General features: G+C 36.6%; 3 protein-coding genes across 5 annotated transcripts in view; 1 reads left to right on the forward strand and 2 right to left on the reverse strand.

The window, feature by feature from the left end:
- The window catches only part of LOC132124356 (leucine-rich repeat-containing protein 4B-like), an 87,727-nt gene that overhangs the window by 3,393 nt on the left and 63,813 nt on the right, over positions 1–20,521 (reverse strand). The gene's annotated exons all lie outside the window — the stretch shown is intronic.
- Positions 2,978–4,145, reverse strand: LOC132124377 (C-reactive protein-like). The gene is made up of 3 exons (XM_059535400.1): positions 3,993–4,145; positions 3,776–3,845; positions 2,978–3,706 (listed from the first exon to the last, which is right to left on the reverse strand). The coding sequence occupies exons 2-3, from the start codon at positions 3,831–3,833 to the stop codon at positions 3,090–3,092; spliced, it is 675 nt and encodes a 224-aa protein (XP_059391383.1). The 5' UTR covers positions 3,834–3,845; positions 3,993–4,145; the 3' UTR covers positions 2,978–3,089.
- LOC132124355 (pleckstrin homology domain-containing family A member 4-like) lies at positions 4,455–20,072 on the forward strand. Of its 3 annotated transcripts, none has more exons than XM_059535363.1 (19): positions 4,455–4,638; positions 8,650–8,722; positions 8,802–8,897; positions 9,538–9,610; positions 9,774–9,874; positions 9,949–10,067; positions 10,146–10,355; positions 10,800–11,028; positions 11,118–11,186; positions 11,646–11,714; positions 12,165–12,245; positions 12,332–12,469; positions 13,729–13,827; positions 13,974–14,082; positions 14,164–14,219; positions 15,691–16,122; positions 16,431–16,546; positions 16,972–17,063; positions 18,858–20,072. In XM_059535363.1, exons 1-19 carry the CDS (start codon positions 4,598–4,600, stop codon positions 19,718–19,720), a joined length of 3,066 nt encoding a protein of 1,021 aa, XP_059391346.1. In that variant the 5' UTR covers positions 4,455–4,597; the 3' UTR covers positions 19,721–20,072. The 3 variants fall into 3 exon arrangements, with proteins under 3 accessions (XP_059391346.1, XP_059391348.1, XP_059391347.1); XM_059535364.1 differs by lacking the exon at positions 4,455–4,638 and adding an exon at positions 6,141–6,254; XM_059535365.1 differs by lacking the exon at positions 16,431–16,546 and having other exon boundaries at positions 18,858–18,994.

The raw sequence follows: 20,521 nt of genomic DNA on the forward strand, positions 1-20,521 counted from the left end.
ATATTCCAAGTCACTTTGTCAACACAATTTCTGTGTGGTGTTATGGAAATTTTTAGTTTTGTTAATTTGGCATTGATTGCATTAATCTCATTTAAGTTTCTTTTTTAACATACAATGAATAAGGTAGTATATATAGTCCATACGGACATATTTTATGTAACTTGTGCACGTAACTGCTTTAGGTTGAATAACAACATTTGAGGGGAAACTGTGTAGCAGAGACGGACAGTTTTTGAGAGTAACCAGGCATCTACGATGAGATGTGCATGAGATGTGCATGTGTTATGATGTGATGTGCACTGAGCAACATGATTGGCTCAAAGGGCCTAGTCTGTCCTTCAATGTATCTTTTTACATTCTATAAAAAGTGGGCTGTAAGTCTGTGTGTTATCTCTTTGCACACAGACTTGGAAGATGTGTGTAAACCAGATCATTCTCTGCAGAGAATTAAAGCAATACAAAGACAAAACTCTGTTTAGTTTTTCATTCTCAGTCTCTACAAATTGTTATTGAATTAGAATTTCCACAACAGTGACCCTAGTAAATGTATCTTTCCTTTTCTGTTTAATTCTTCTTCAATCTAATTTATTGTCTCCTAGAATTAAACTCCATTGATTCCACCTTTGACTGATTCATCACTAGGTTTCTTTTTAATCTAGCTATCTCTCCTGCCACAGAAGAAATCACTATTGGTTGTTCTTTTGCTACAATTTTTAGCTGTAATTAGTCTCTTACATACAGCTGCTAATATTCTCTCAGCACTGTTCTCATCAAAGCGCTTCATTGCTGGTCCTTGCCTGTTTGTCAAGAATGCAATCGGATATCGCCCTTCTGCATTTCAAATTGTTAAAGTAACTTCCTCTTCTTCTTCAGCGACCTGAACGTACAGAGGAAATGTCTCATCTCTTCTTTCTAATGCACCACTATTAAGATCTATTTTGATTAATTTTAATCTAGCTTGCTCCATCTGCTCAGTCCATTGCCATTTCCCTCCTTGCTTCCTTGATATAATATTTTAGCCACTCTAGAATATTTAGGTATTAGCTCTCTGATATAATTCAAGGTATCTAGCAGTAACTGCAGCTGCTTCCTGTTTATGGGGGACCTTGACTGCTGCATTTCCTCTAGCTCAGCTCTTGTACTTGTTGTTAGAGCTTTTCTATCTTTGCCAAGCTTAAATCCTAGAAGATCTATCTCATGCTTTCCAATCTCCATTTTCTTCAAACTGGGTTTAACACCAGCCTCTGTTCACCTACCTAGGGTCTGTTCTAGCTATTTCAGTTACACTCTATTTCGTCTGGTCAGAGGAAAACTGGTCCCCTGAATGAGCCTGGTTTCTCCCAAGGTTTTTTCCTCTATTCTATCATAGTGTTTTGGTTCTTTGCTGCTGTTGCCTCTGGCTTGCTAAATTGGGATTACTTCACTGATAGTTATATCATTGACTTGATTGCAAATGATTGCACAGATACTGTCATTTTGCATTATTGACACACTGTTTTTCAAATAAATGTTGTTCAATTGCTTTGGCACAATCTTTCTTGTTCAAAGCACTATATAAATAAAGGTGACTTGACTTGACCCTGTCTTGATTGTCCACTCCAGGCACCCCACCAACTATAAGCAACCCCACAACCACACATCCAAAAACTCTCAGAGCAGAATGTCAGGGTAGATTTAGGGTTAGTGTTAGTTGAAAGTGTTAGAAGATATTATGCAGACAGTCTACTAATACTCCACCAACTGCTAGTTGACATGTGGCTGCAAAGCTACCCACCGCCAGTAGAATGCCTAAAACAGACCACCAAAACAAAGTGCCACCGCAGTTTAAAGTGCTCTTATTTATCCTTTGTGAATATCAAAATGTCAGTGTAAACTGTAAGCAGGAATACTGGTACATTTTCCAAAATTGCACTTTGAAATTGTTTTGGCTTAAAGCCTACATAATCTTAGATTAATTCATCTGTTTTCATCTTTTACTTCCTCTTTTTCTACACTGACTTCCGCTTTTCTGTCAGCTATCTTTTACCCTGCCTATTAGTTTTGGGCCTGCTTTTTAGTCTCTCTACTATAATCTGCTGTTTTTCCCTTATGCTCAATTTATTCCCTTTTCTGGACTTATGTAGCTACTTTTCTCGTTACTGTCTTCTGTCACAGTCTTTCCCTAGATTTTGGTTGTTCCCTAGATTTTCTCCCTCCAAGGGATGTTTCTTTAGGGCTAGATCTGTCTCTCCCTTTTCTCAAATTTTTTTTCCTGCTTTTTTTTGGTGCATCTTGCAACCGTTTTTACAACCATTTTAACATCATGCATTCCTCAATGCTGCAATTCAATGACTACTGAACTTCCAGCCAATCAGCAACCTCGGAAAATCCCTTTTCAACACAACAAAGGAAACCCCCTTTACACAGGAGACGCAAGTGACTCCTCCAGACATTTGTACTGGTGTATCTAATATAATTTTAACCTCATTGAGGAACTCAATGCAAGGGTTAACTAAGTGATTGATGGCTGTTCATGTCTATGCAATTTCACGTATTGCTGTAAACTTGGGATTCCATTTTCATTCTCTTAAACTCATCCTTTCCTAAATTTCTACCTTCCTGCAACTTGAATGTGTGAGTTCATGTGCTTATGTGTTAGATTAGTTTATATGTCTTAGATTTATTTAATAAAGCCTTATTCATATTGAAAAGAGAAGTATCTTGTGTTTTCTCCTTACAAGTTAATGTCTTAAACTGCCGATCTTGTTACTGTGCTAATTAATAGTGTTTTCACTATAGTTTGGATATTAATATCCAGCGCAGATTTGATGTTAAATGGCTCGTTCCGTGAATCGCAGGGCATCTCAGTGATCATCCGTGAAACAGTGATTCTGTTCAAATTCCCTTTAAAATCTTAAATGATTCCCTTTGAGATAAATTGACCTGTTTCCCTTACAATTATTATTATTTTTTTTATTATGCACAAACACTGCAGATATAATGCTGAGGAAACAATTTATTTGTTAGCCATTACGGCTTTGTAAATCATTAAAACAGGTGAACAGATTATAGAGGTTGACACAAATGTGTGACATTACACCTGATCAGAATCAATTATCTTTCACCACTAGTACATCTCCATTAATCTCATAATTGATGGTGTTCCAGTCGAACACATTTCCCTTCGGCACAGACTGTTTCTGGTTTGCATAAACTTCTCCAATCTGACTGCCAGAGAGAACATAATCCCACATGTGCACATCTGCAATTTCTCCTACAAAGCTCTGATTCTTATCAAAGCCACCCAGGTAGTTATCAGGGTCTTGACCGAGCAGGACGGTGCCACCAGGACGAACTGAGTGACCTTTCTTATACAGCTGGTATGAGCTGCGACGTCCATCCACCCAGAAGGCAGAAAGACCAGTCACAGATTCCCAGGTGACGCACACGTGGGTCCGGAAGGTGGAGAGAGGAGGCAGGTAGAAAAACACTCCGTTGCCACTGAGGTAGAAGGAGAAACGGCCGTCTTTCTCTCTCCACACGTTGAGCTCGTCATAGCTCTGTGTGCGGTAGGCGAACAGAATGATCTCCCTCTGGCTCGGGAGCTCCGTTGAGACACGCATGCACAGAGTAAATGCTGAAAGACTCAGTGGCTTTTCAGGAGTGAGTTTAACAAAGCTGTTGTTAGTCTCGGTTGGAAACAGAAACACTTTACCACCGAGACCCACTGCAAGACAAAATGTGAAATGCTGATTGCTATAATCTATACTTGATCCTTTACTGTAAATCGTGTTACCTTCAGTAGCAACAGGTGTCAGACAGAAGAGAGAGAAAAATAAAACCACTGGTAACATCTTACTGAAGGTCTGAGGAAAAAGTGCAAAAGAAAATCGATTAGTCCTTTTAGCAGAGAAATTTTGACTACTTTGTAGATTGTTTTTAACAAGTTTATTTCTAATAGGTGTTAAATTATTTCTTAAAGACAAAGGCACAAAATCTTCAAGAATACTTACAATGTTTAATCAGTATTATCAAAGAAATCACTTCAGATCAGCTGTTTGTCTCCTAGATGGTTGTGACCAGGAGTGTCTCGAGTATTTATTAGCAGAATGGGTTGAGCCCAGATTCAGTTAAGATCCTCTTTTTTTTTTTACCTAGAAGGAAGATGACGTGTCCTGCAGTGACATTGCTTGCAGTGTTTAAAGATTAATTTAATGAGAGAATAAGCATGTATATTTATTCTATAGTTTGATTCAGACAAATTTTTGACATCTCTTCTGAAACTAGAGGTGGCACAAAAAAAGAAAAACCTTTTACTTTTTCCTTAAAATAAAGAGGCATCAAACTTTAGATAAGCTCTCCATTGCTGTTCAGGACTGTTCAATTAGTTGAGTTATTAGAGACTTGGTTTGTGATTTTCCTGTCCTACCATCAGACGTGAAACTAAAGGCCACTTTACAGATCATCAGAAGCATAAAAAGAGAGTGTGAGCTGAGAGTGAACCGGGGAAACAGAGGATTCAGTGTTAAAGGGATGAAAGAGGGATTGAGCCTCCGCAGTGACTGTGTGTCTGTGTTGAGCGTTTGTCTCTCAGAGGGAGAGATGCTGTGAACGCACCATGGAGCTGGAAGTTGCTGTTGGGTTCAGAAAACAGACCAGGTACAAGAAATCAGTTTATTCTTTTCTTTCATTATATTAGGTTTATTTACGTAGTTTTGTTGGGGTAGTAGTCTGTGGTATGCTCATGTTCTGCTCTAACTGCTTTACTTTTTTGAACACTGTTAATGAGAACAGTCTTATTTAACACAGCACATTAAATCAGTATTTAATCAGCTGTTTGCAGTCTCAAACGTTTGGGGTCAGTTTTTATTTTTTCAACAATGTTCACATGTGACAGTAAAGACATTTACATTTCAAATGACAATGACAGTATGTTACAAAAGATTTCTATTCAAATAAATGCTGTTCTTTTTAACTTTTTATTCAAAGAATTCAAAAAAATTTAAGATATTTAGCACCACAATGTTTTCAATACTGATAATGATTAGAAATGTTACTTGAGCAAATCAGCCAATCAGAAACTGAAGGATAATGTAACACTTAAGCTTTGCATTACAGGAATCGACTGCATTTTAAAATATATATTCAAATAGAAAAGAGTTATTTTATATTGTAATACCTTTTACTATTTTTATTGTGTTTTTGATCAAATAAAAGCAGCCTTGGTGAGCATAAGTGATGCCTTTTAAAAAAAAAGTATGTATCATAACTTTTTTATGATACATACTTGAAAATACAAAATATTCTTAACTTCATACTTCAGTTTGTTCTCAAAAATATGTTTTGTGATCTGGCCAATGGTTACGAAATGATGAAATCAGCAATAATAATCATTACCACAACCTTTCTAAAGAACTGAATCTTCAGACACAAGTGAAAATATTGTGGTCATCGAGACCGCCTGTGAGAACTGCTCAATAAGTTGTTGTGTTTGTAAGGCCTCTAACAGTTCATGCTTTGTTTCCATAGACATTATGCAACCTTTTCTCATACACTCACACACACTCCTACACATCAAATACTCAATGTCCACAAGTATTCATGCATTCTTGCTGTCCCTTTCTTTAATGTACATATTATCCAAAAAAATTCAACAAAAATGCTACAGTTAAAACCTGTTCATTTTTAAAATAAGTTACCTGACATTGTAAAATGATGAAAATTTATATTAGGTTCACTAATACAACACATTTCATTTTTGGTTAAAATGATTAATTATCTTATAATTGATGGTGCTAATCTATAGCCTATTACATTCAACATTACAATGCATGTAATTTCACAGAAAAACATTCCTTAGAGTAAATATCACCTTTTATAATATATTATTTATCTATTTATATTTCTTCTTATTTTTTTTATCAGTTACGTACATTTGACAAATTACTTTAATGCCTCCCATATTGCCTGAAACATTGTTGCCTTATCTTGAATTTCTGGCAATCCCAGCTGCCAGGGTTTCTGTAGAGCAGCTGTACTGCCCAACAGCAACTGTGATCATTCATTCTTCTTATTCTACTCTCTTTCATTCATGTACTCTATGAACCCATCCAATGGTCAGAGCAAAACAGCTGTTGTGTGTCACTCCAAGTTATTAGGTAGCAGCACCCAGAATAGTATGAAGATAGACTCTCGCAACACCTTTTAAGCTCTTCTATTTAGTTTGCAAGGAGATTGAACACATCTGGAGCACTTTACTGAAATCCTCAAGCTTGGTTAGTACTTAATCCACAGAGTTTGAAACTTGCATGTAGTGAGCTTCTGAACTAACACCACATGTTGTGACTTACTTGTGATTACTTTGTTCTTTGCATGAGAGTTTTAAATTAGTGAAGTTTATTGCTCATACTTAGAGTTTGTTATTTGAACAAGCTCCAGCATTAAACTTCATGGTGTGTGTTGTTCTGCAGCGTTTGTCCTTCAGACGTGAGGTCTTGTTGAGGAAAGCTGTGTTTGGCTAACAATGTCCACCTGGGGAACCATTCGAGTCTTGGGCATGGACTCTTTTGACTTTTGCAACACACACACACACACACACACACACACACACACACACACACACACACACACACACACACACACACACACACACACACACACACACACACACACACACACACACACACACTCTCAAAACCACTCAGAACACACCAACATCAGCATAGCAACTAGTGGTGGGCGATATAGCCTCAAAATCATATCACAATATTTCAAGAATATTTGCAATCATGATATTATGACAATATAGAAAAAAAACATGGAACAACATTTTATTGGTGATTGCAGCTGGCAGGCTGGCAGGCAAAATCAAAGACATTTTCCATCCTTTTCCAATGAGCTTCAGTCATCGATTACAGACTATCTAATCCGAAGTGTAAATCTAGTGTCATAAGGTGGCAGCAGCAGCTGTGTGTTCGACTTAAAGCAGACCGATCGGTATACCATTAAAATACTGCAAGACTGTCTTGCCTCTTATTTACATTGGATGCATCTGCGGCGCATTACGGCTCTGATGCGGCCACTGGAGATGATCGTGGCCACTCTACTCAATGCTTGTTTTTACACCAGCTGGCAGCCATGCTGCGGCACATTTCAGAAGCGGCTCTCTGTGCTGCTTTGCTAAAGATAGGCGCCTCGTCTATTCTTGGCAGTAAGAGTTTGTGCTCGAATTTGCTCTAGAACTGCTCTCGCTATACTTTGATGTCTTACATCGATCAGTCTGAGCAGTGCTGCTTCAAGTCGAACACCTATTGGGTTTGTGGTGTTGTTGTTGTTATTGCAACAACACTTTTTTTATCATATAACAATTTATATTGGAATTATTATAAATGATATAATATGGCACACCCCTAGTAGCAACACACTCACAATCACTCAGAACACCCCAGCAACCGCACAACAACACACTCAGAACACAACCACTCAAAACATCTCAGCAACTTACTTAAGACACTCCACTCACATTTTCTATAAATGTAAAAATCTAGTTTGCATCAGTCATGACCAAAGAATGTCAGTGGGTATAGAGGAATGACATGAATAAAAAAAGGAATGGACTTTCTCAACAATCAGAGTACAGTGCTGGCAGCAGTTTTCAGAGAAGAGAGAGAATGTCAGAATGCATGAGGTCTGTGTACACACTACAGCAGCTAGAGAACACATGCTACAGACTGTGAGATGATGCATGTTTCACAAAACTTATTGAGCAACTGTGGTCAAATATGACTTAACATCTAAAAGAATGTTATGAATAAGGCGGCTGATTAAGAAAAGCAGAAGTGTGTCTGGCTGGCACACAAAGGATGCGAGTCTCACCTGAGGAGTTGATCGGCAGGAGTGAGACTCATGCTGTATTTGGTCGGGGTTGTAGATCCACCGGCTGCAGAGAGTGTTACGAACTGCTGAAGGAACTCACAAGACTGCCATTCCATTGGGTTTTGCTTCTCCGGAGAAAATGCTGCCTCCCAAGGAACTTTTCCCTGCAAGTCATGGAGAGAATGCCTCGGATCTGCCGATCTTGTTTACTTTATTCATGTGTCGGGAAACGCAGACAAGGGGGCTACTCAGTTCATTTAGTTATGCTGGTATGAAAACCTTATCGTTTTTTTGAAAATCGTACTCTGTCCATTGTATTTTTTTGTTTTGTTTTATTGTATACCCCCCCCCCCCACACACACACATACACAAAAAAACAAAACAAACAAACAAAAAACAGACATGTCATTACAAGTCACTCATCTCATTTACTGATTATTCACACAACATTGACAAACAAAACCATGGCCACTATCCCTCCTTCACCATCAACCTCTGTGGAAATTGAACCACCCCAGACATAGCAACTGCATTACCAACAGAGTTAGTAAATATGGAAAATACAGCATGTATAAGCAAATCTAAATGGATAACTGGAGTGCATCCCAGAAGCCCTGCAATGTGGGCAAGTCTTCCTAAACCTGATATTGAGCCAGTGATCGACTGACAGCACGAATATCTCAATGAATCAAAACTCAATGTGTCCTTTGACTATAAAATAACAAAGTCAGCTAACCTGAGCAGCTTGATGGTTATTGATGCTTCATTCTGGATCCATTGCTGTTGTCTGTCTAGGATGGAGGATCAGGACAGGGTCAGTCAGGCCTCCAGCAGTGCCACAGTGTCCTTTCTGCCGATCAGAGACAAGGTGAATCACATACACATATGGACAAACACACACGACTACATATTTCAAACCCACTGACTGTGTGATCATATACGTCCAGTGTCATGAAAAAGTGCAGACATTTGGAAAGAGATGTCAAGCGGCGAAGAGAGACCCCAACTGTCCTGTGGTGATCAGAGGATGGCTGTATAAGAGGGTAACGATTGGAGCACAATACTGACCATCTGTGTGTGTGTGTGTGTGTGTGTGTGTGTGTCTATGGCAGCATCACCTGATAATAAGAAATATTTGACATTTTATATCTTTTTTACTTCAAATCCCAAGTTTTTATTTCAGATGTAATGTTTGTATATTGGTTTCATATATGAAAAATTTATAAAAAAAATATTTACTAATATTTAATATTTATAAAATGAAATAATTAAAGTTCTATAGAAATATATAAAAAAGACAAAACCACATTACAAAATAACTAAAAATTAAAAAAATAAAATTATAAAAATCTAATTCAAAATATCATACTATAATAAATACTATAATAAATAAATACTATAATAGCATATACATACTATAACAACATATTTTAGCCAATATCATTCATTTTTAAAGCAAAAAAAAAATTATCTATTTTAAGAGATTTACTGACCTTTACTGTCTTATTTGTATTTAATTTCCACCAACCTTTAAATTTTATTTTATTTTTTTACTTTAAGCCCCACAATAAATAAATGAAGCAATAATAATATATTTATTTATTTTTTATATTGTAAACATGGTATTCCTACAAACATAAGTGCATTTAAAAATTGTATGATCATAACTGTCTTTTTCTGTAGGACAGCACTGGACTGAAATTGTGGAAAAGAAGATGGTTTGTTCTCTCCAATTACTGTCTCTATTATTACAAAGGTAAAACAAATTCTATGTGATTGTCTTATCTATATATTTGACTTGAATTAAATGTTTTAAAGTGCAATCTGTTTTCATTTAAAAAAATAATGAAATTATAATTTTTCTCTTTAGATATTTAACTCTTATTCCTTGAAACCCCTCTTTAATCCTGTGTCTCCAGACAGCCGTGAGGACTCTGTTCTGGGCAGTATTCCTCTTCCCAGCTACAGGATCCTCTACTGCTCCCCTAGAGAGTGCAGGAACCGGAAATATGCATTCAAGGTGAGAGTGAACGTCTTTTGGAGCCCCATGAATCTAAATGTTCATATTGTCTCATTGTACACTTGTGCGTGTAGGTTGTTCATGAGGGGATGCGGCCGTACATCATGAGCGCTGAAACCCAGGAGGACATGTTGGGTTGGGTCAGGGCTCTCAGCCAATCAGCAAGCATGGAGGTTGATGACATCATCAACAGGTGAACCTGAGCTCTCGATCTAAAATCACTCCACTTGTATGGAATCTGCTATTTACTTTAATATCTCTTCTTCTTTAGACGCTGTGCAAGTTTTCAGGACTTCACTCAGATGGGCGATAATGCTGAAACCATGGAGCTCCAGCACACGGCCATGTTTCCTCAACGAAACGCCCAGAGCACAACAAAACTGAGCAGGGTACAGACAGAACCGAATCTAATGGATCAAGACATGATGAGAATTAAAATGAAGACACCAGAGCTGAGAGGAAGACATGAGAGCATACCAATGTAAATGATCTGTGATGCTTCAGATTGATGATGCATTGAAAGAGTCTTCATAGCATTTTTCTACTTATTATATATAACTTACACATTTGGTAGCATTTAAATTGAAGTTAGTCAAGTTCAATCATGGTCTCTTGTGCCAAAACAGCATAATTTAGCTTTGGATTACCATCTAATAGTCATCTGTTGTTGTTGTTACTGCCCTCTTAAGAACTCTCTATACAAATTAATTTGTTTAAACTAGTTAGTGTTAAACCAGATGAGAACCCTTTCTATGTAATCTCTTTCCATAAATAACAAGGCTTTTCCACTTGGTCCATTATCAGTGGTGCCATCATGTTCTTCAATAACAGCCTCTTTGCAAATACCTGCAAGTTGCAACCCATTCTGACAGATTCACAAAACAATCCACAAAGCATTAAGCTTAGCTCTCTTTCTCTCTGTCAGCGCACCTGAAGCTACTGAGCGGTCTCAGAGTTTTCTGAATGCAGATGAAGAACCTTTTTGCTTCCTTCATCCGAAAGCAGCCTTTAAGCAGCCTCCATTTCCCAGAGAGCATCATGGGTCACCGTGCCATAGTAATATGGGCAGAGCGGATGGTTGGCACATGGATAACTGCTCGAGTGCTCCAATGTCACCCTGCATCTACACAGAGAGGGGACATCTGCTCGACAAGGTGGGAATTAGGTATATACTGTATGCAAAAGTGCTGATACTGTGCAAAAATACACATTTCTTTAACTTAACTGTCTGGCTGTGTTTCAGTCCGAGTTTCCATGTTCTGTGTGCTACTGTTCCAACTACCAAACAGCAGAACACACGCCAATGTGCAAGGTAAGACAAATCTGTAAAAAAATATATATATATTATCAGTGATTCAAAGTAAATTTTCCATGCAATACAGTAAATACAAAATTCCTCATTTTTGATTGGACATCTGTTTAGTTTCTGCAAAACGGATTTTTTAAACAGTTTGAAAAGACAATTTTGTAACACTATCATGTGGTCTCGTCATTTTACATATTGCTTTAAAAAGTTACAGTAAAGCCACAGATAGGCACAGTTTATTCGATTTTTTAATGCAATTTTTTTTTCAGCCATGAATCAACATACAAATGTCATTTAGAACATGATGTATAAGTCACTGAAATTGCATTTTCAAGACAAGATTAATGGAGCGTTTTACAAGAAAATAATATTTCATTTAACTTAAAAATTTCAAGGTGTTACAAGGTGTGAAAATGGTTTCTACACTAATTTTACACCATTATTAACTACTTTATGTTGCTCCAGGCAGGTAAATCAGACGTCGTCATGGAGAGAGAAATACAACCAATCAGAGATCTGGAAAATGATACAGATGTGAGTGCACTATGTGTGTGTTTGTGAGAATTCATAATAATTCTTTGGGGCTTGAAATAATCAAGATGGAGGTTATAAGAGGAGGTATGATTTTGTACGAAATGCACCTTTTTTCACATTTCACATTTTCACGAATCCAGCCAGTTTAGTATCTTATTAATATACTATTACAGTTTTTATTAATATTTTGAATTTTTATTTATATTAAAAAAGTTTTAGTAATTTTGTTGTCTTTGTCATTTTTGGTTTAAAATAATACAAAAAACGTTGTACTAATTTTAGTACTTCAACTTAAAACTTAACGAAAATGAGAAATGTCAAAGCTAAAAACAGAAATAATTTGTTTCTGTTTTTTCCATTTTATTCATTTTAATAGTTTAACTGTAATACCCCTGATCCAGATCCTAGAGCTTGTGTCAGGCTGTGCCTCCTTGTCTTCTTGTCGTTCAGGTGGTCCTCACTCGTCTGTGTGGTTGTGATAAACTGCTGCTGTCTGTCTCTATGCAGCTGGCTCAGTTACAGGCAGATAAGGTTCGTCACACAAACAGATCATACACTGAAAGCATGCATATAAAACACCTCACAAGCATTCCTGCCTGATCTCTCCTTTTCTTTAGAAAAGCATTGAGTATGCTTTAGAAATCAAATGGCTGGGGATGGAAGACAGACTTCCTGGAGAGCAGGAAGTATCCCAGAAGGCTTTGCTTCAGGAGGAGCTGGTTACACTCAGAGCCAGAATATGTGATTTGTCATCGGTACAGTACTGTGTGTATGTGTGTGCTAGGGTTGCACGATTAACATAGCAATACGACTTAGTGAGATAAATTGCAAAGGCTGTGTGTTTCAGAGTGAAGCACAGCACTGTGTTCATTTACACGCAAGCAGCTCATGAGTCACAAGCTTGAGTCATTTTAACCCTTTAACTGTCACCCTGTCCCGTATACGGGACGCCTACATTTACTTCACTATATTACAATTAAATCTAATCTAATCTTGGCAAACTATATATCGTCTCCCAAATATATATTTTACCAATGTTTTTTGTTAAAAATTATGTAGGAAAAGTAATAGATTAATTTATGACAAGAGTGCACCCTCAAAAAACAGGAGTTTTGACCTTTGTTTAAAAAAAGACTTCTTTGTTGCCTTTTTCTCTAGCACATTTTAGAAATCATTAGAAATTATATATCAACTAAAAACTTAAAATCTCAAATATAATCCTTTGATACCCATTTTAAAATCCGACATTGCATTACCATAATTGCTTGTAAATTGTACATCAATATCATGTTACAAAATGTTTTCATTCATGAATTATAAAAATGTAAGTTTGAATTCGTGCACTGTAAAGTCTATATTCAAAAATGTGAGTTACAATTAAGGGTTAACGTGCATTTGAGAACGCAACGTGAGCCAACCATCTTCCCAAACTTGTAATGAGCAGCACTTATCAACAAGAGATGCTTTAAGGGCTCCCGGCAGTTTTTATCAAAATAAAGCTTGATGGTTTAACATTTGAACAGATGAAGTTAAGACAGCCATAAATATTAGTATTGTAAGCTTAGAGTTGTAAAATAAAATTTAATTATTTTTCTTAAATACTTAATGGTGAAACATTACTATATATATATTTTTTTGTTTTTATTTAGTGATTTTAATATTTCTATTTAGCACTACTCCTATTAATTATTATTATTAATACAATTCACGCAGCACTATTTTATGCTTATCGTCAAGCCCTGTGTATATTTTGTACGTATTTAATTTCGTTTTGGCAAGTATTTAATTATCTTAGACAGAGAAATAAATGTTAATTCATGCAACAGAGATTATACAATTAAGTGTTTTTACGCTGTTAAACTATCAGTTTGTTATATCTGCATTTTATAGCCAATGTTGATTGTTTTAAATTGAACATAAATCGAACGAAATCTAACATAGTGTATATGCATAATTCCATGCATGTTATTAATGTATGAATCAGAGCTACTAAAGCAATGCCTCTTTTCTTCAGGAGATGGACAAATTGTGGAGTGATTATGAAAGGATGGAGAGTGAGCTGTCCGTTTTCCATTCTCACCTCCAACACATCCTTCACTTTGGATCACCGCAGGTAATGCACACAAACACTTAAGTGACGCTCTGCTTAGTGGTTAAAGATATGGACCAGTAATCAAATGTTTTAAGGTTGAAAGTCACTTTGGATAAATGCATCTGCTAAATGACTACTTGAAGAATTCAATCCAAACTCTATAACAGGAGCAGATTCAGGCACAGAGGCAGCTCTGGATGATGGAGGATATCTTGTGCGGTTTGAGGGTGAACAAGAACCGCTTTATGGCCTTACTGGGTCTACAGAGGCAGTGTGGTGAGTAAATGTATCAGTCTGTGTCAAAGTGCATTAATTTTAGTGTGCATACCTAAATAGTCCTCTCATTCCATCCTCCAGTTCCTCAACCAAAACCTGTTTCCTACTGTGAGGGCGAGTTAGGAGGCCTCAACATGGTAATGAGATGCACTTAACAATGAATTTGCCTCAAATCACCAATTCTTAATAAAAAAAAAATAACGTTTTGTAGCTTAATCATTGTAAATTCTTGAACTGAACCAGAAAACTCTTGTGTCTTAACCAGTAGACCACATCACTGTTAAATTGCTACCAAATTGCCTTGGAGCAACTTGTGTTTAATGGCACACATGCAGAATTATGAGGGACTGTAAAATTTTAATCTACAATTTATCAGCTACCAGCCTTATTGTTTAACCACTTTAGTAACTTTAGTAAAGGGTATCATTTAATTTATTTTAATAAAATTTTATTTTTTTTACTAAAATTGTTTTAATAAAGATACTGAATTGGATCAGCACAGACCTGATTAGCCTGGAAAATGTCACACTAGTGCTGTCAAACGATTAATCTCATCCAAAATAAAAGTTTGTGTTTATAATATAGAGTATGTGAGTCTACTGTGTATATTTAATATTTATATATAAACACACACACACACACATATACTGTGTGAACTTTTATTCTGGATGTGATCAATCATTTGACAGCCCTATTTTACACTAATGTTTTGAGTATAAATATACATAAGTTAAATAAGAAAACATATTCATATTTTGAAAAACTATGAGCATTTTAGCAAAATAAATAAAGAAAATGTGCTAAAATGCTATACAAGTAAATTTGCATTCTATTGCACTGAAAAAATTTCTTTCCAGGTTTATACATGGGTCAAAGACGCTAAGATCTCCATCAAAAGATATTTATAAAAGTAATTTTATGTCCATAGAAAGCACCTTAAATGGTTTCAAATAAGTTTTTGGAGAATAAAATGTCAAACTTTGGTTTAAATAATGTTACATTGTCATTCACCATATTTTTGTAAAAATTCAAACAACATGCTTATTCTGACTTACATATTAAAACAAATAAAAGAATAAGGGAGCATACTGAATTGTATTGTGTTTTAAATGAGTAAAAAATTCTTAATAACCAATGGGCAAAACCTAGGATAGTGGCAAATTTAAAACATGTAACTAATTAGTATTTGGTTTGAAAGTAATTAGTCTTTTAATATGTCATAAATTGATTTTTGTTGTAAATATGCCTGACAAGATTGTTACACTGAATACAGTTTTAGTGGGTGTCTTCTGTAAACCAGGGAAAAATTATATTTATGTTTTGCTCAGAAAAACAAAAATTGCAATTAAATTAAACAGAAAACTTTTACATTGGGAAAAACAACAATAATTTAAAGCAGTATTTCACTAACTGTTTCTTACTTGAACCCGTACTGCTAACTTATAACTTTATATACTATAAAATAAATAGTTTCTAGATAATATATTAATAATTTACCGCTGTATTTCAGGAAAGGGGTCCCTCACAATGGGTTCATCATATTTGGGGGTCCTTGGCATTAAAAGGTTTGATGTAAAGATGATACCTTTCTTTTCTCTCATGTAAAAGGAGTATGTGACTGAAGCGGAGCAGCAGGACTACATGAAGATTCACCAGAGTTATAAGAAATGGACCCATGAGAGTCCTGCCGACAGCAGAACAAGCACCGAACACGAAGCCTCACATGAACCGCTGCGTCTGACACGTGTTGTGACATCAACACTTCCGACGTCACTAATCGCAGAGCGCATTTTTGTGGACGACCCCTATTCTGAGCCGTCCCATCAAATCACACTGCAGTCAGGACTGAGGAGCAGCCAGAGGAGCACGGCAAAGAAACCCAGCACAACTCTGCATGAGACAGCCGACAAAAACAGACACTTACACTGGGCCGACGGACTGGGAGAGATGCAACAAAAAATACCAGAACAAAATCTCAACTGCAGAGCCAGAGAGAAAGCACTGGCTGACAGAAAGACCTGGACAAACTATCAGCAAGAGGTGAGATTTGGCAAATTTAAAATGATTTCTGAAGGATCAGAAAAGTAATGATGCTGAAAATTCAGCTTTGCATTAAATGAGTAAATTACATTTTTAAATATATACAAATAGAAAACAGTTATTTAAGTTGCAGTAATATTTCACAAAAATTGAACATCAGAATTTTAATCTTTAAAAATGAATACCGCATGGTACCAAACTCCAGAGCCTGCTGGGTAACATTGTTAAATCTCAAACAAAATGACCCAGATTGCAATCAATATAAATATGGATGATTATGTGCATGTGTGCATGAATGCATGTTACAGCTCGAGCCTGGAGCCTTGTGCCTTACAAACTCTGAGTCTGACTGCGATACTGCTGTGAGCTCTCAGAAACACCAAACTAAACCCAGACATATGGATAAAAGAGACAGAAGCACGAGGTATGGACATTTACACAATCAGTGTGTCAATTCAGTCAATATACTGCATAAAAAGTTAAATTGACCATAATAAAAGATATATATGCATGAATACAAATACCCTATGCATGGTTAAAATTTAAATAGATGGTAATAAAATATATATTTGCATGAATTCAAATATCCTGCATGGTTTCAAAGTTGCACTCAATCTTTAATTTCTCTTGTGCACTTTAGGTCATGCATGTTATTTGTTTGTGCATGTCTTTAAATCTGTAGCTTTGTGCCTTAATTGCTTTTGAGAAACACCACATTTTAATTCAGTCTGAGTTTTGTTTTAATAGATGAATAACTAATTTATTCTACTGTTGTAAAGTCTCAGTTTCTCCCTTGTTGATACTACAGTACGTACATTCTTCTGAAAATGGTTCATTCTCTTCTTTCAGTTCCGCCAGAGGGCACTTCATAGACGACATTCATCCCTTGAAACTCATTACAGCCAGTGACAAAGAGACAGATGTCCAGAAGTACACAGCAGGTACAGTACATGCATTTGCTGAATATGCAGTCACAACATGCATGCGTATTTTGAACATTCGGATGGAATTTTGAAAAAAGTCAAAGTCAAAGTCACCTTTATTTATATAGCGCTTTTAAACAAAATACATTGCGTCAAAGCAACTGAACAACATTCATTAGGAAAACAGTGTCAATAATGCAAAAATGATAGTTAAAGGCAGTTCATCATTGAATTCAGTGATGTCATCTCTGTTCAGTTAAATAGTGTCTGTGCATTTATTTGCAAATCAAGTCAACGATATCGCTGTAGATGAAGTGACCCCAACTAAGCAAGCCAGAGGCGACAGCGGCAAGGAACCGAAACTCCATCGGTGACAGAATGGAGAAAAAAACCTTGGGAGAAACCAGGCTCAGTAGGGGGGCCAGTTCTCCTCTGACCAGACGAAACCAGTAGTTCAATTCCAGGCTGCAGCAAAGTCAGATTGTGCAGAAGAATCATCTGTTTCCTGTGGTCTTGTCCTAGTGCTCCTCTGAGACAAGGTCTTTACAGGGGATCTGTATCTGGGGCTCTAGTTGTCCTGGTCTCCGCTGTCTTTCAGGGATGTAGAGGTCCTTTCTAGGTGCTGATCCAGCATCTGGTCTGGATACGTACTGGATCCGGGTGACTGCAGTGACCCTCTGATCTGGACACAGACTGGATCTGGTGGCCACGGTGACCTCGGAACAAGAGAGAAACAGACAAATATTAGCGTAGATGCCATTCTTCTAATGATGTAGCAAGTACATCGGGTGTTATGGGAAGTGTTTCCCGTTTTGCCTAATTAATGCAGCCTAAAAATCCTTTAACGGATTTGGATACTAAAAGCATATCAGTATGTTATGTGTAAGCCAGGTTGAAGAGATGGGTCTTTAATCTAGATTTAAACTGCAAGAGTGTGTCTGCCTCCCGAACAATGTTAGGTAGGTTATTCCAGAGTTTGGGCGCCAAATAGGAAAAGGATCTGCCGTCTGCGGTTGATTTTGATATTCTAGGTATTATCAAATTGCCTGAGTTTTGAGAACGTAGCGGACGTAGAGGATTATAATGTAAAAGGAGCTCATTCAAATACTGAGGTGCTAAACCATTCAGGGCTTTATAAGTAATAAGCAATATTTTAAAATCTATGCGATGCTTGATAGGGAGCCAGTGCAGTGTTGACAGGACCGGGCTAATATGGTCATACTTCCTGGTTCTAGTAAGAACTCTTGCTGCTGCATTTTGGACTAGCTGTAGTTTGTTTACTAAGCGTGCAGAACAACCACCCAATAAAGCATTACAATAATCTAACCTTGAGGTCATAAATGCATGGATTAACATTTCTGCATTTGACATTGAGAGCATAGGCCGTAATTTAGATATATTTTTGAGATGGAAAAATGCAGTTTTACAAATGCTAGAAACATGGCACAGAATTGACAGAGCAACCATCAAGTCTTAGACACTGTTCTAGGTTATTACAAGCAGAGTTTTTAGGTCCTATAATTAACACCTCTGTTTTTTCAGAATTTAGCAGTAAGAAATTACTCGTCATCCAGTGTTTTATATCGACTATGCAATCCATTAGGAACAATTAATATTAATAATACAACAAAATGCTCAATGAAAAATCTAAATAATACTCACACAGCCTTTTTAATATTTCAAGTACTACTTGAAGTCATTTCGGCATCTTTAGTATCACCTGTATCAAAATTTGCAAAGCAAAGGATTTCACCTCAACGCACAAGCAATTGTTTAATAATACAATCCTGTCATGTTTTTCTTCTCTTCCAGATTCTGCTATTGTAAACTTGAGTAATGGTCACAGCAGTGATAGAGGCAGATTTAAAAGCCACAGGAATGAGTCGGCCAACCCAATAATGTCACAATGTGTTGATGCAAAAGTGCACAATGAAGTCAAGGACAAAAAATCACAACAGTCATCTCGGGATGACATCATCGTCATAGAAAGCCACTCCATCAATCATATTTCAACTCTTACGGTGTTTAAAGGACATCAGGGAAACAATCAAATGCACAAATCTCATAAAAAGAACAGACAAAAATATTCAGTCTCCGCTAACATTAAATCTGAGTGTTTTCCGTCAAATAACCAACAGTGTGAGTTAGTTCCTGTCTGTGTTCATGATGCAAAACCTCAAGAATCTCTCCTTCCAGTGGAGAATCAACAACTAGACCAGGGACCCAATCAAATGCCTGATAAACCGGTTGGAAGAAACTGTGGGCGGAGCCAAAGTCCCAAAACAATGGCACATCTTTGCCAAGCTTATGGAATACAAGAAATGCCCAATCAATCGGCCAAGTCTGACCAATCCAAACCAGAGCTATGCGTTTATGAGGAAATCCAGTTTAGCCCACCAAGATCAGAAGATGTTGAAGAGAACCAGAAGAATCAAACCAGTGGAGATGAAACACAACCATCAAACCTCACTGTAAACGAGTCTGGACCGACCCACACTGAGGTCAAGAGGGAGTACAGAACCAAAAATACAGAGAAAAGTCAACCAGGAAGTGATGTTTCGTGCAATAGAGGGAAAAAGTTGCAAGTTTACAGCTCCTTAAAGAAAAGCTCAGTAATAAATCATAATGTCCAGGACTGCCGGCCACGGATAACCATGCTCAGCACCAGCCTGTAGATTAAAGAGGGGCTGCAGAAAGTGTGAGTGAATGAGGCTATAAGACACAAAGACAGAAGACGATGAATATCTGAATTGAATAGATAGTAAATGGTAAGTTAAAGTGTTAATCTACGGAATTAAAATTGCCTTCATAAAAGCTTCAATCCTTAATGGAATACAATCATATCATGCTCATGTCTGTGTGTGGAGATCCTGTTTAATTAGGGATGAAGAAAACTATATTTTCATGTCGAACTGCAGTTTTAGTTGAGAATGGGTGACATTGGTGCTGTGGTTATTTTGTGTCATTTAAAAACTGTCAGGAGAAGAATTCATCATTTTTTTTTACATGCATATTAAATTTATTTGAATACTATCTGCTAATATAATATCTATACTATCTAATATAATATCTGCATACAAACTCTTAAGGTAATTAATTGACTATTTCTACATGTGCATTAAGTTATCAGCTTTGTTATGTGTTTGACCAATGATAGTCTCATATTGTAAACACATCTGTGGCTTATTAATGGCTTTCTGTGATTTTGCCAAGTCAGACAATGCTCCTGGATCAACATCCTAGTTAGACTTCCTATAAACAGACAGATTTTAAAGTTATCAGTTAGATAAAATTTTGGTCCAGAAACAAATAAAAGTTGATGATCCAGGAAAATGTTCAACATGGCAAAAGTCATAATAATATATTAGAAGTGATTTAATAAAATAACTTTGTACTTTCATTGCAGTGTTATGTGATGCTGTTTTTGTTGTTTTCCAATTAAACCATCTCATGTTTTGATCCTACTGATTATTTTA

This window comes from Carassius carassius, chromosome 42 (genome assembly GCF_963082965.1).
Source record: "Carassius carassius chromosome 42, fCarCar2.1, whole genome shotgun sequence".
Lineage (NCBI taxonomy): Eukaryota > Metazoa > Chordata > Actinopteri > Cypriniformes > Cyprinidae > Carassius > Carassius carassius.

Coding starts and splice junctions, on each gene's coding strand:
- LOC132124355 (XM_059535363.1), top strand. CDS start 4,598: ATGGAGCTGGAAGTTGCTGTTGGGTTCAGAAAACAGACCAG. Junction 8,898..9,537: donor GAGGATGGCTGTATAAGAGG/GTAACGATTGGA, acceptor CTTTTTCTGTAG/GACAGCACTGGACTGAAATT. Junction 14,083..14,163: donor GGGTCTACAGAGGCAGTGTG/GTGAGTAAATGT, acceptor TCCATCCTCCAG/TTCCTCAACCAAAACCTGTT.
- LOC132124377 (XM_059535400.1), bottom strand. CDS start 3,833: ATGTTACCAGTGGTTTTATTTTTCTCTCTCTTCTGTCTGACACCTGTT. Junction 3,707..3,775: donor GACACCTGTTGCTACTGAAG/GTAACACGATTT, acceptor TTTGTCTTGCAG/TGGGTCTCGGTGGTAAAGTG.